This window comes from Poecilia latipinna, unplaced genomic scaffold, assembly GCF_001443285.1.
Source record: "Poecilia latipinna isolate Pla-1442-1.1 unplaced genomic scaffold, P_latipinna-1.0 Scaffold37, whole genome shotgun sequence".
Lineage (NCBI taxonomy): Eukaryota > Metazoa > Chordata > Actinopteri > Cyprinodontiformes > Poeciliidae > Poecilia > Poecilia latipinna.
In genome coordinates, this window is record NW_015112653.1 from 474256 (window position 1) to 488975 (window position 14720).

Below are 14720 nucleotides of genomic sequence, written 5' to 3' on the forward strand. Positions count from 1 at the left end.
ATATATATATATATATATATATATATATATATATATATATATATATATATATATATATATATATATATATATATATATATATATATATATATATAGACACATAGACACACACACACACACCATTAAATGACAGCCACCCATTTGTCTTGCATCAGCTTCACACACTACAGCTTAAAATCTGCACTTTTCTTTTGAGTCATGTGTGTGTGGGATGGAAATTTGAATTTCATAGCAAAGCAAATTCCATCTGTTCCCTTGCTATTGCTTTACCAGAGACAATGTTCCAAGATTTACGAGATTTAGCTGAGCATAAAAGACTTTACATTGTGCAGAGCTCTCTGTGCAACACACCCGAACTGACCTTGAAATCCCTTTCGATCTGCCCCGACAGAATGTTCATGATTAGGCATTGTTGCAAAGGCATGACCCTTGTCTGGAAGCCACAGCAGAGTGCAGTGCGATGCAGTGATAGTGCTGTTCAGTGTCATTTTGTTTCTCCATGTTCCATCAGTCCTATTCTGAGCTGTAATGATCTGTGGGACCAAGTGATGAGTGTACAGGGACAGCATTGTCGTTATGCAACACTCCCGCCTGCACAAGTGTCAATTTGAAAATATCTCACACAGAGAGGAGGACACATAATGCTAATTAGATTGAAAACACAGAGCTGTGGCTCTCAGTATGTTTGTCTATTAGCAGCTTCCTAAAAATAGTCCCCGTTGTGCGATTGAGGGGACATTCTAATTATGACAACATATGCTTTTGGTTATTGTGGCTCCCTCCTTGCAAAGGCAACTTCTGCTGAACTTTTAAACTAGATTGCAAAGCTGCCACTGTGGTTTCTTTGATGCTCCTTAAAGTTGTGATGGATTTCTTTGTGGGTCAAAACTGCAGCTGTCGTACAAGAGGATGCAGTTTCTGTAAAAGTATTCACGGCCCTTTGAAGTCTTTCATATTTTGTTGCATCACAACCACAGAAGTTGATGTATTTTAAAAGCATTTTATATCAAAGGCATGTATGTAATTGTCAAATTGAAGTAAAATTATATCATATACTACTAAAAGTGTCTATCAATGACTTTGAGTGGCTTTTTAGCACCTTTTACCTTTTACTGCATTAAATGGGCCAAGTGTTGTGTTGTGTGTCTTGACTAGTTTGCAAATCCAGAAACTAAGACTCTTGCAAATTCCTTGCAAAAACACTCATGCTAAGTTGAATGGCGCACAACCAATCCATATATGTCAGTTGCCAGCTCTTTCCACAGATCATCTACTAGATTTAGGTCTAAACTTTGACTGGACCATTTCAATAAATGTATCTTCTTTGACGTAAATCATTAATAAGTAGAAAAACAGGTCAGACTTGTGAGATACAAGAGTAAAAGTGGATCTCTGCAACTCCTCCAGAGAGGCCACAAGTCTCTCTCCCCTGCTTCTCTGATTAATCCTCTCGTTGGTTGGCATGAGATCACGCTCGGTCAGGATGTGTTTGTAGATTTGTAGTTTTCATTTACGCAAAGGTGGAATCGATTTACTTATTAGTTGAATTCCAAATGCTGCTGGTTGCCCAGGACTCAATTTAAGGGCATCAGAGTAAAGGGGACTGCATACTAATGAACACCTCAGATTTTTAAATAAAACTGAATTTGTCATTTTCCTTCAACTTCCCACTTATGCAGTATATTTTGTTGGTGTGTCGCAAAAAAAAAGAAAATCCTGCAAAAATACATAGAAATTTATGGCTTCAGCATGATGATAAACCCCAAGGTGTGAAAGTATTTCTAATTGGCTTAAATCTCGCTGGAGTAACGGTTATTTTCTTTTTGTGTGAGTGTGAACAGCAGTCAATAAAAATAACATTCTCCTTAGTTTTTATTAGGACAAATGATACAGTAATAATCCGGTTCAGGACAAATCCACTGAGCTCCCGAGGCAAAGCAGTTTATCCCCTGACAAATGATAAACCAAGTACCAGAGCCCGAAGTTAAGTTTCCTTCAAGTCTATCAATACCAGCTAAAACAAGAGCTGAATGGGAAGGCTCCCTATCAGTCATTTCCCCCAGAGCAGTTGCTTAAGCTCTGTCTGTGTGGTTGGAATCTTAAAGGCGAGGATCCACACTCACAATGAATGCCGCTGGGTATTTCGGAAAGAAAGGGGCACTGAGAAAAAAAAAACAAAAAAAAAACCACAAGCTCAACATGTGGAAAATGTGAAATACTTCATAAGTCCCCTAATTTTGGGAGCATTAGCCAATTTACTTATTACTCATTACAATTTTTTTTTTTTTTTTTTTTTTTTTTTTTCGGTGAAGTTGACAGGGACATGCACATTGGGATTTGTCTGTTTATCCAACACAGTAAATGAATAACACCGGACAGAAAGTAGAAGTCCTCACGTTGAGAGGACTAAAGAACTGTTGATGTCGGCTTACAGGGGACATTCAGGCTGCGATGGATTAGCTTCAGGCCAGAGAAAAGCGGAAGAATTGAAATGCAAATAAGATGGGGATTACTGAGAGAGCATTCACTTCACAAGTGACTCCTGTATTAACCGGTGAATTACTGGTCATGATTGGGTGAAAAAAAGGCTGATGATGAGCTCAATAATAATTCACCTTTTTTTCTTATGCTATTTACAGAAAGTTAATATCTTTGAAAAAGAAGCAAACGTGAGAGTGTTTACCTTCTTGTTTATTATATTACTGAGAATACAGTTTGTGTTCTTGTTTTTTTTTTTATCTTATCAGCATTAAGATTCTTTGTTTATGCTAATGGATGTAAGGTCCAAGAGAATCATTTTAGATTGTTTGGGTATGCATATGACATGACTTTGACAGCTGTGGGACTAGGGACTGTATATGAAGGAAAATGATAAATGATTTAAAAATATATTTTACAAATTTTACTCTTTACTCCAAGATAAAATCCATCCCAATGAATGTGACAAACCCAGCAGGAATAGAGTTGTGAAGATGTTTAGGGCGGCGTTGGGTCATAAAACAGTATCGCAGGCTTTTGAACATAAGTCATGTTAACATTGGAGGAGCGGCAGAGAACTAAAGCTCAAGTAGAGCGTGTTTACAGCAGAAATGTTGCTATCATAGAGAAGACAACTATTTGTTTTGCACTGCACACATCGGATCTTTGTGAAAGATTGGTGAGATTACTCAAAGAAAACCATAAAAAGTTTGTGCTTTGGCGCAAGCAACATGTTGATTTTAAATATGGTGGAACTTGGAAACCTCATGATTTCCTGAGGTGATAATTGTAATAAAAAGTTTGAGAATTCTTCTCTTACGAATTTTGCAAATTGTTGTTCTGCCACAGAAAGACCGTTTTCACTGAGCTTTGTCTGCAACATCAACCCGAAAACACAAACATCTTTTTTTGACAGATAACAAGTTCGACAATGCAATGAGTTGCAGTTGAATCCATAGAATGATGATGCCAAATGAGAAATTAAATCTTCTCAACTTCAAAAGCATGCTTTCTGCAAAGCCAGAACTGTGAAATTTGTAGCTGCAGGGGAGGCAGTGACTTGAAAGTGTTCAAATTTGACTTCTCTTTTGTAGTTCCTCAGATCTGTGAAGAATATCAGAGTTATTCACCGACTTCCTTCAGCCTTATCAAAATGCACCTCATGCCCTTGAGTATGTTCCTGTTTTAACTTTGATTAGTGTTGCAATTAATCAAAGTTGTAAACATATTTTTCACACAAAAAATGTGTCAATTTTCTTTCGGTGTGTTATCCTAAAGCTAAAACTGCATAACAGCAGATAAGCTTCGTAGCAGCGGTGAACATGCTACAAAGCAAACTAATGTGAACTACACAAGCAGTCATTAAGCTTCGATATGAGACGTTCTCTAGGTAAACATCTCCCTCTGCTGGCAGCATTCAGTCATAGCACATCAAACCAACTAAAATTTCTGCTCCTTCATCCTGATTAGGTAGGAGGAATTGAGAAGCCTCTTTTGCTGCACCCCCTGGGGGTTATCAAGCTTTCCCACAAAATGAGGACAGATGGGGAGTTGATTTTTTTTCCCCTCCACTTCTAGTTTCTACTGCTCTTTTATGCACACAGACTGCAATATTCAGGAAAGATATAGACTATGATTAAACATGCACATAATAAGGAAGTAACTTATTTTAGCCACTTGACCGTAGATGAAGCCCGGAAAGAGGAAAAGTCGCTTTAAGGTTAATGTGTGTGTTTTTAGAACTGATTTTAAGGAGCATTTAATGATCTGTTAAAGGTGTTAGTCCCACTTATTTATTATATTTCCTAAATCAACTACAAGAAATATATTTTGGTAAGACTAAAAACATAAACCATATGGTTCACACATAAGCTCATACCACAATATTTCACTCAGACTTAAGCATGGATCGTGACTAGCTTTTCCAAAACCAGAATTTTTGGGGCTCTTTCTAAGCTATTTAGACTTACACTTGTTGGTGTACTTTGAACCACTGTCCTAAACCAAATAGGGTTATGAACTAAGAGCCTGGTATATTTATGAAAGATTTTCTGCTAGAGACCAGAATTTGATTCCATAATTTTCAGCAAGATGCTTGCAACAAATCTGCTTTTCTTGTCCACTAAATATTTGCTTGAAAGTCTTTGGATCATCAGAATGTTTTTATGCGGGGAAATGAGATGACCTTATTGGTGAATCATGAGGTCTGACCTTGTCTAAAGCAAGTTAACCTGACAGTGCTTTAGGCGTTGTTCTAGGTTCCTGGGTGACTTCCTGGATAAGTTATTGCCATGGTCTTGGGAATTTATCCCAAGATAAATTGGGATAAATTTATCCCAATTTATGAATAGTATAATTTATGAATAGTATAGGTTTAATACTATTCAATCTCCATTTGTGGATAACGGATCTCTTTGTTATTCACAGGATAAATGATTTTGTAAACTTGTCAATGCTGACAGATGTTAATGACTTTCAACAAGTGTTCTTGGGTTTCTTTCGATAGGCACATGATGCCTCTCCATAGGGCCAGGTTAATTTGAAACGTTCAGATTTTTGTTTTCTTTTTTTTATTTTTTTATTTTGTTGAATTTTTACTATTTGATAGTATTTTAACACATACATCAGTATTTTATAACACATGCCTCTTAGGATCTTTGTCTTACAGTGTCTCATACTCCTCATCAGCACAATTGTTTTGATGATGAGTTAGCTAAACAAGGCTAACTCCTCAGCTTAGCCTCGTTTAGCTAATTTATTTGGTATGCTTATTTGTTTGTATATGTTCAAAGCACTTTTATGTGTCCTTGTGAAAAGTGCTTTATAAGACTGACTGATTAGTTTGAAGAAAGAGACAATTTGACAATCAATTCCAGTGTCAGCAGCTCTAAGGTGTTTTCGTTTCAGCTCAGGTGATTCCCTTTACCATTTCTAAAGAAACTAATTGTGCCTGACAAGAAATAATTTCAAAATGAATTCTTCCTGCTCATTGTTTTTATTTTTATTTTGGACATTTGTCTCTGACAGGAAACCTTGAAGCTACTTTTGTTTTCCCATATTATAAAAACAGCCAACAAGATGATCAAAGGCACCGCTGTCAGTGGCATAAAGGGAAATGGAGAAGGTATAAAATTTAGGGAGACCACCACAACTGTGTGCTCTTTATCCGAGATTCATCACAGCTTCCAAATGAGGACAAAAACAAAACAGCACCTGCCTCAGCACCTGCAAATCATTTCAGTTGTCACGTACGCTCTGAAAATATACTATAAATTCTGAATCAAATGGTTTCAAAGCAGCTTCAGACATGGCTATTTTTTCTGTAAAAAAAAAAAAAAAAACATCTGAGTCACCTACAATTATTCAGCAATTGTAGCACTTCACTGCTATACAAATACAAAAAGTAAAATCTTCATAAAGTTCAAGAAGAAATCTATTCCTGTGTTTTCTTTCCACCTCAAAAATGATGCATGAGAAAGGGGGGGGACACACTAAATTTCCATGTGGTGGAGTGGGAAAAAGACAGACAGGCAGATGACCTCCAGATTAAAGTCATCTGCCAAAAGCTGAGGGAGGTCAACTCAGCGAGAGGATCAGTTCTTTTCTACTGTGATAGAATGCATTTTCCCGGATCAGTGGAGCTGTGACCAGTCTGTCGCTTGGTACGCCGAGACACCGTCAATGAGATTTTAAGCAATGCCCAGTTTGCATTGTATTGGTAAATAACGTTTTGCACAAGCAATTGAAGTTAACAGAATGTCAGAAATACTGACTTTGAGTCAAATAGAAAGCAAAAACTCCTTCCATTATTTTTGGTGTCCTTGGTAAAGTCGTGTGCAAAAACTTTAAATGTGCATACAAAAATCTGCATTAAATGTTTATTTCCCTCAGAAATCACTTAAATAAAAGTGATTTCCAGTATTTTTAAAGTTTCTCTTTTATTCAACAAGATCTCTTTTTGTTCACTTTTTTCTAGTTAAGTCTGGTGACCATGAAGCATTTTGCATTGTTGTCTTCTTCTTTTTAAAATGACCTGCTGTATCAATCTTAAATGCAAAAGTCTGATTAAATGTATCAGCTACAATAACTAATACTACAGAAGTACTGAAATTCATCATATTTAGGTGCCTTTTTCAACGCACAGAGCAAACAATACCTATAAAACTTATTTAAAAATATTTAAGTTCATAACATCAATCCTTAAGTGATCAAAGTATCTACCTAATACATACTTTACTAACAGATGTTTGTGTATTTTTCACATGCGCAGAATTTTCAGAGTGAAAAAGACCTTCAGAAATGTGCAATAAAGTTTCCTTCAATAACTTAAGTCATTATACACTCTGAGATTTTGCAGATGACAACTTCTGTCCTGCTTTTCATCATCAATGACCACTTCTGAGAACATCTACTGAAAAGTCTTACTTTAATGTGACAGGCAAAGATTGTAGTAAAATATTTTTTTTTCTTACCACATAATCTAAATACTGTTGCAAATGGAAATACCCAATTATGGTATCTATGTGGTTATTTCATTTTTTTTTCTCACTTTTAATACACCTCAATTTATTTAACCCTTCAGATTTTCTCCTCAGCTATTTAGTAGTATGAGCTTTTACAAATTAGTACATTTTATGAACCTGTTCTTTTATATTTACCTCCAGTTTTAATTTCAATTCAACAGGAGCCTGCACATGAAAATAACATCAGATAATGTTTCAAAATCTTCATATTCATAAGACATTTGCGTTAGAGGTATCTTACCTGAAATTCCTCTTAAAAATGATAAAAATGATGTTTTGTAAGACCCACGTTAAATGGTGGCAACCACAGTACTGACACAGAGTGAGCAGTTAAATCATATTTAATTTGCATATTTTCACAAGGGTGGAATGCAGATTTGAAATAGCAAAGAAATAAATCATTATGAAACATTTTTCAAGTGGACCTCATAAGTAAGGACAACTCATCAAACTGTCAGGGGTTTGTGGTGTAAAAAAAAAAATGTCTCCATTAGATTAAAACATTTTACACCTTGAATATGATTTTTATTCTGTATAATTCAAATAACAAAAGCAACTGGTGTGCAGATCCCAGAACAAATATGCACCTTTTGAATCAATTTTAACAATCAGTTTTCTTGCGTTCACACCTATAGCTTAAGTGTCCTGGCAGATTTTTCAGAATGTGTCTTTAGGCTAAAGCCACAGCTGGGAGAAAGTCATCTAGCAGATTCAGTTAGTAGAAAAATACTAAATAAATTCCATGGCAGTATGGCACAGTGAGAACAGTCTGCAGTACCATGAAAAGATGTGGGACAACGGAGAAATCAAAAACCACACACGTCTCCAAAAGTGGTGAAGCAACAGCATGGACGCCGTTCTGTGAGACTGCAAAGAGCCTAGGAGCAACATTCAAAAAAATACTGACTATGTTGTTAATACAATAACAACCCCCGTTTTGTTTGTATGTCTAGACTAAGGGGCAGGGTTTCAAAACAGATGCCTTTTCTTCCAAAGAAAACATCCAGCCCTAAATAAAATATTCTAAAGGGTTATGATTTGATGAAAGCAAACATATATTTCTGGGCCACAATTCTGGTATGTTAAGTAATAAAAATAATCTGCACCAACAGATCATGGTATGGGGTTACTTTTTTCCAGATGAAATTGGTTTTGTTAAAATGAAGGAAATTACTTTATGTAAAGTGACAAATACTAGTTTGTTTTAATTTAAAGCCCTCAGTTATTTGTCCAGAAGATCAAGTTACACAAGTTTTCTCTCTTTTTGCCCAGCATAACAAGGAGTCCAAGCAAAATTGCCCACCTAAAGAGGACTGCCCACAAAAAGATGGATTCATGATCTAATTTTTGCAAAAGATTGCAATGAAAAACAGAATACTTACCGTTTTTGAATTAAAATGGGCATTTAATTTATTACCTTAAGGGTATGTGCCCTTAGGAAATCAGACAACTCTTTTAATTTTAACATTTCTTTCCCCATTTCTTTTGCTAAATGTTTGTATAGGATTTATGTCACAGTAAAGGTATAAAAATAAAGTTAATTGTTTTAATGGTCCTATTGTATAATAATCAAATAACCTTCCATTCTAGATGTGAATACAGTTTGAAAATCCATTGCACATACAAAACAAACAGAAGAACTAAATTATCTACTTGGTGGATGTTTCTGTACTTTGCACAATACTCAAGATTTCAGGATGCAACAGAACGCAGGACATTTTTTGCAACACTGTTCAACATGAATTTTCTAGAGGTTTCTGAATCCTTACAGACCGTCATAGATTTTGCAGTGTAGATATGCCAGTTTCTGTGCCCTGCTTTTCCTCAGCATTGAAAACCACTCCCAATGGCTCAGCTCTACCACCCTGTATCCCGCAATTTTCAAGTGTCGTCTCTTCATGGAATGAAGCCCCAGCAGCTGCTGTGACTGTATGCAGTAGTGGTTCCTGTTTGAGATCTGGACAGCAATTTTGACTGAGTCTTTAATGTCTTGGCGAACCGAGTCCCGGTGAGTACGGTTGTTGCGGCTGGGTTTGGTGAGGGTTTCTATCATGTCATTGGTAAAATCTAGAACCGAGTCAAATACTCTCCCATCTTCGTCAGGTGGTAACTTTTGGCGTGGTGTCTCTCCAACTGAGGAAGCTGCTATAGTTGCTGGAGGAAGCTCAGTGGAGTTTTTGCCTTTTATTAGTTGGGCTAAAAGGTTGTCTGTGATCGTTACTCCTGAGTTTATTTTCTCCCAGCTTTGGGAAGAAGGAACCATTGTGGGATTTTGCTTAGGGCACAGTAGGTTCACAGGTATTGGTTGTCCTTTGGGGTCCAGATGTATTTCCAGATCGATGGAGCGAGTATGCGGCATGATCATTCTTTTGCATACGAATTTGTCTCCTCCGAGAAGATCCTGAAGAGCCGATTCTGCCTCCAAAACCTCTGGTTTCAGGCAAACGTCCGACTGTGCGAACGTCCACAGCATTTCCGCCACCTCTTCTCTGAGTTCGCCACTCAACCGTGGGCCTTTCCACTGAGGGAGCTCCAGAGCCACAGCTGCATCCAAGGTGAACAAATCTTTTTTCAGCTCTAGCTTGGAGTTTCTCAGTGCTAAGTGGACAAACTCAGGACTTAGAGCTAATGTAACGAGATCCTCTGGAAACTGAGAAACAAAAGCCAAACCTAGAAGACCAGTCAAAAGGTGTTCGGGGTATTGCTGGAACTCGGCTTTCCTCTGCCTAAGGGCATCTGTCAGGCTCGGATAAAAACTCTGATTCTGAGCTGGAAGGAACCCTAAGGTGGCAAAGGCCCACAGGAGTTTGCTTGAGTCTTTACTCCTGCAATGTGGCACAAGAGAGGGGACTCTCTCTGCAATAGAAGTCAGGATGCTATCACTACGATAATGAAGAGCTGAACAAGTTAAAGTCACATGCATCAGGCCCTGGACTCCCATCCGATGAGCCCGTTGAGGAACTTCCCTTTCCATGGCTTCCAACCATGTCCTGTGAAAAAGATAGCTGAAACGCAGGTATTTCAACACATTGACCATTGCAAAGTCACCCATCTCAGTCACAACAGAGACTGCCTTATCAACAATACGAGACACTGCTCCCTCTGGAAGTGAGGTTTGGGCTTTAAAGAGTCCCAGACATACAACGCCAACCTCCTCAGGATGCATTTGTGCTAAATGACGCATGATAAGTGGCTGTATAATATAAATCAAGTCTTTTGGACAGTGCCTACCTTCGCCTATTATGTAAAGGAGATGCACCAGCTCAGGGACTCCTACTTGTCCCAAATAAAGATGAACTGACTCAAAGAGACGCTGCAAGAACTGTGGCACCTGTCTCCTAATACAGCGCCACAAGTCAGCAGCTAATAATAACTGATGTAGTGTCAGTTGGTTGGCCCGGCGGCTCAGTTCGGCTTCGTACACCTCGAGCACAGTGTGGGACGAGGGTATCTCCAGCCACACAAATGATTGTAACACCTCCAGCAGCTGTAGCTCAGAGAAGAGACGGAGGTGCTCGACAGAATATCGGAGAAGCATGACAAACCGCTGGTCACTTTGGAGCAGAGGCATCTTGTCTGGGTGCAACTTGCTGAGCTCCAAGAGAAACTGCAACACGTCAGCTGGCTTCATCCTGCCCCTTAAAACAGACACTTTTTGAAGGAGTGGCAACAATTCTACCCATTCTACTGGTTGAGGTCGCTGGGTGAGGTCAAGGGACAGGGAAGCGTACTCTGGTCTGCATTTAAGGAAGGCTCGTGTGTCAACTTTAACATCTGGTGTGACTGGCTTCCTGTTGTAGGACGACACAGATGGCACTTCGGTTTCAGATGCTTTGTTTAGAGCTAAATCAAGAAGTGTGTTTTTGGAGCTTGAGAGGTGCCGTGAGCAACTCACGCTATAGTGGTTGCTCTGCTGCCAAAAGGAAGCACTGAAGAACTGCTCCTCTTCAGAGCTATCCATCTGACAGGGAGAATTAGCAGAGGTCCTTGCAACATGATATGATGAAGGATTGTAGAATAGTTTGTATCCACTTTGGGAGGAAACATCTGACACATTCTTGTTTTCCTCCTGATCGCTTATCTCTTCCCTTGTTTTGGTGTGAATGTGTTGACCTTGGGTGAGGCTTCTTCTCCAGCCAGGGAGGGAGCAGACCCGCCGACACAGCACACGTGTGGCCATCAGTGTGTCGCGCTGAAACAATTTGAACACATGAAAATCCAGTTAACTTGAGATTATACTGTTAAAAAGGCATAGAAAGCATTCAAACTGGAGCGGTTTGCAGTACCTTACATAAGTATTTGCACCCCTTGAACGTTGTTGAATTTAGTAGTAACTGCCACAATTTGCAATACATTTTATTAGGATTTCCCATGATACACGAATACAAGGCAGTGCATTACTGTGAAATGGAAGAAAATTTCTGGGGGTTGTTTTTTGTTTTTTTTTTAGCAAAGCAAAATCTGAAAAAGGTTGTATTTTAATTCAAACACTTCTTCTCTGATACCCCTAAATAAAATTATATGCAACCAATTACTTTCAGAATGAGTGGAGGCAAACTGCAACACCAAAGGAAGGCCTAGTGAATCAATATGAACTACTTTCATATCGATTAGTTAATCTAACCATCTAACTGTTTATTAGATTTTTAAAAATCTAAGAAACCATAAATCAACAATTAATTGTAAGTCGGTTAATTGTTTGCATCCTTATACATGATGTTATACATAATGGAAAACTAACACTACACAACATCCTGAAAACACAATCTCACCAGTGAAACCAGCTAGAGGCAGCATCAAGCTGTGAGGACGCATTCATGCTCTCCGCAGTGAATGGGACATTGCTCAGAATTGATGGTAAAATGGATGGAACAAACGAATTGGAAGAAAACCTGTAAGTGGCAACAACACATGTACTTGCAGAGAAGGATGGACTTCCAGCAAGACAACAAACCAAAACCTACAGCCAAAAGTACAATAGACTGGTAGATTAAACTGTATTACTATTTAAAGTTTTAAATTGAACTTAAAATCTGAATACTTAAAAATGTATATTCACAGATGATTTATATATCACCTGTCTGAGCTTGAGCTATTTTGCAATGAAGAATTTAGTCTCTAGTTGTGCAGATCCGGTAAAGAAATATTCCAAAAGCTGCAGCTGATGCTGATGTATTCAGTCCTGACTGAAAATAAATTCATGTCACATTTCTCAGATTTGTGTTCACAAAGTAGCTTTTAAACCATCTCACAGATATGTAATACCTTGGTTTGATCTATCACAGAAGATCACAACAATACATAAAAACTTAAAGATGTAAAATGACAAAAGGTGAAAAGTAAAAGGGTAAAAATACTTCTACTTGACAGTGCATATTGATGCCCAAATACAAAACAAGCTAAAAGCGATCAGTCTGAGAAAAAAACACCACTAATTAACTGGAGTTAATGTTACAGCATAATACAGAGACTTTTGAGGAAAATACTACATTACGCAGCTAGGCAGTGCCATGAATAATCATTTTTATTTTGACTAAAACATATGAAAGCTGTAACGACTACTCTGCAAAATAAATTAATGCCCGTGACATAATTTGTATTGCTTAACTTGCCACTATCGACAAAAGCCGTTTTAGTGACAAATGAGTTACTATGAGTTACGCTAAAAAAGTATATTAACACAAATAAATGCTCACACATTTACTGTTTTTTAAGCGTGTAAGGCTCTCCATTTCCCTATACTAATCGATTCTTACATGTGTTTCGGGGACTAAAGTTCGTTTTGACTCTGTTTTAACATTGTTGTTTTGAGTCCAACATGCCAAAGTTCTTAACCTTTAGATGATCTAATTTTGTAATAAGGGATTTTCTTAACTCACCTTCTACTCTTCAATCCAGCTGTGAAAGACACCGTAAAGTGAAAGACATCGTAAAACCTCATTGAACTGTGCACAGAAGACACATTTTACCATTTGAGACGAGTTACAGTCAAACCGGAAATAGTGGGATTTAATTTCCAAAATAAAAGAATATAAGCTGTTGTAAATCACACGATGGGCATCAATAATGTTTTTAGATGTAAGTAGATCAATTTATTTACCACATAGTCATCGGATAAATGTATTTCAAAAAATGAAATAGTTGTAGTGAACTTCGTTTTGTGTCAATGTTCTTTTATTGTGAAAGAAAAACACTTCATGGGACGGGGAGAGCTTCTGCTTTTCAACCGAACAGCGTTTGACCTATGGCAGCCGGTTAGGCTCAAACAACAGAAAACAGAAATCCAATTTCAGGAATGTAAACTAAAAATATTGATCTTGAGTTTTTAAGCTTTAAAACTTAAAAACTGTAAAAAATAATAAATAAATAAATTTATTGAACTTAAATTAATAAATTGTTATGGGGAATGCTTTTATTTTCAGTTTCTTACTCCTTTTAGAATACAAGTCTAAATGCTGCTAAACCACTTTGGTCAATATAAAATAAAAGTAGTCACCATATGTTACAGATTTATTTATTTATTTATTTATTTATTAAAAGCAGAATATGCAGTATTCTTTACCACAATATTACATATTGGCTTGGCAATAATTGTCCACTCTTGCATGAATAAGTAATCTAAATATGTCAGACTGTGAGGCAATCTCCTGCCTTCAGTCCTGCTTAGAAAACACCACAAACATTCTGTCAGATTTTGTTTGGCCATTCAAAAACCTTGCACATTTTGGTCAAAACTGGTTAATACTTAGAGTTGTTCAAAATTTTAATTCAAACTGACAAAAACATGCAGTTCAGTCGAAACAAAATTAACTTCCGATCATGATGCTATATTTCCATGTTTCAATATGCACATGATATTCTTTTGATGTGGCACATTGATGATGTGCTAAACACTTATGAATTAAGGCTGATTGGTTTCATCACATCTCCCATAGGGCTTTAGAAGACATTACAATTGTAACATGCCTAGCACAGCCCGTAATTACAGAAAACCCTGCTATTTTTAATTTTTGCTTTTGGCTTTGTGGCAGCCTCCATGACTGGTTTGTAGCATTTTTTAGGGAAACATCAAATTTCAGTATCGTTTCTGGTGCCCCATACATTTCCCCCAAATATTGATGCCTTTTATAACTGTACATTGTGTGAATACTTTGCTTTGTATCCTTTTCCTTTCTGGAATATTTGTACAATGAAATTATTTTGTCCACATTGCTATGCCTTTAATGAAAAGATGCCAATGATGAGACAATCCTGCCATCAGCTGTGATTCATTTCAAGTTAATTAGACTAACTTTAATTGTTGATAGCTATAAACACAAGACCACTAAAAGTAAATGACTTGTTTTAAATCACAGGAAAGCTTTGTGTGAACACTTTTGAGATCAGTAATACATTTTATATTGTTTTCTGGTGACTTTATAATTTAAAATTATGTAATTTCTTTTCAAGAAATTACATTTAAAATCTAATTTATCTCTTCAATATAATTTAAAATCTAAGTGTGACATAAAGTTTTGCTTGCAAATTGAGTTTGAAGTACAAGCTAAAACTCATGATGCGAAATTTGATGGTAAATTTCAATAATAAAAAGTATTTTATTCCAAAATAAAATAATGTATGTATATATATATATATATATATATATATATATATATATATATATATATATATATATATATATATTTATTTTTATATATAAAAAAAAATATCTTTATTAAA

At 36.8% G+C, this 14720-nt stretch overlaps 1 protein-coding gene across 1 annotated transcript; it reads right to left on the reverse strand.

The window, feature by feature from the left end:
• Nucleotides 1-7324: 7324 nt before the first annotated feature.
• fastkd5 (FAST kinase domains 5) lies at nt 7325-12997 on the reverse strand. The gene is made up of 2 exons (XM_015044791.1): nt 12881-12997; nt 7325-11193 (listed from the first exon to the last, which is right to left on the reverse strand). The coding sequence occupies exon 2, from the start codon at nt 11179-11181 to the stop codon at nt 8767-8769; it is 2415 nt and encodes an 804-aa protein (XP_014900277.1). The 5' UTR covers nt 11182-11193; nt 12881-12997; the 3' UTR covers nt 7325-8766.
• Nucleotides 12998-14720: the final 1723 nt, after the last annotated feature.

Coding starts and splice junctions, on each gene's coding strand:
- fastkd5 (XM_015044791.1), bottom strand. CDS start 11,181: ATGGCCACACGTGTGCTGTGTCGGCGGGTCTGCTCCCTCCCTGGCTGG.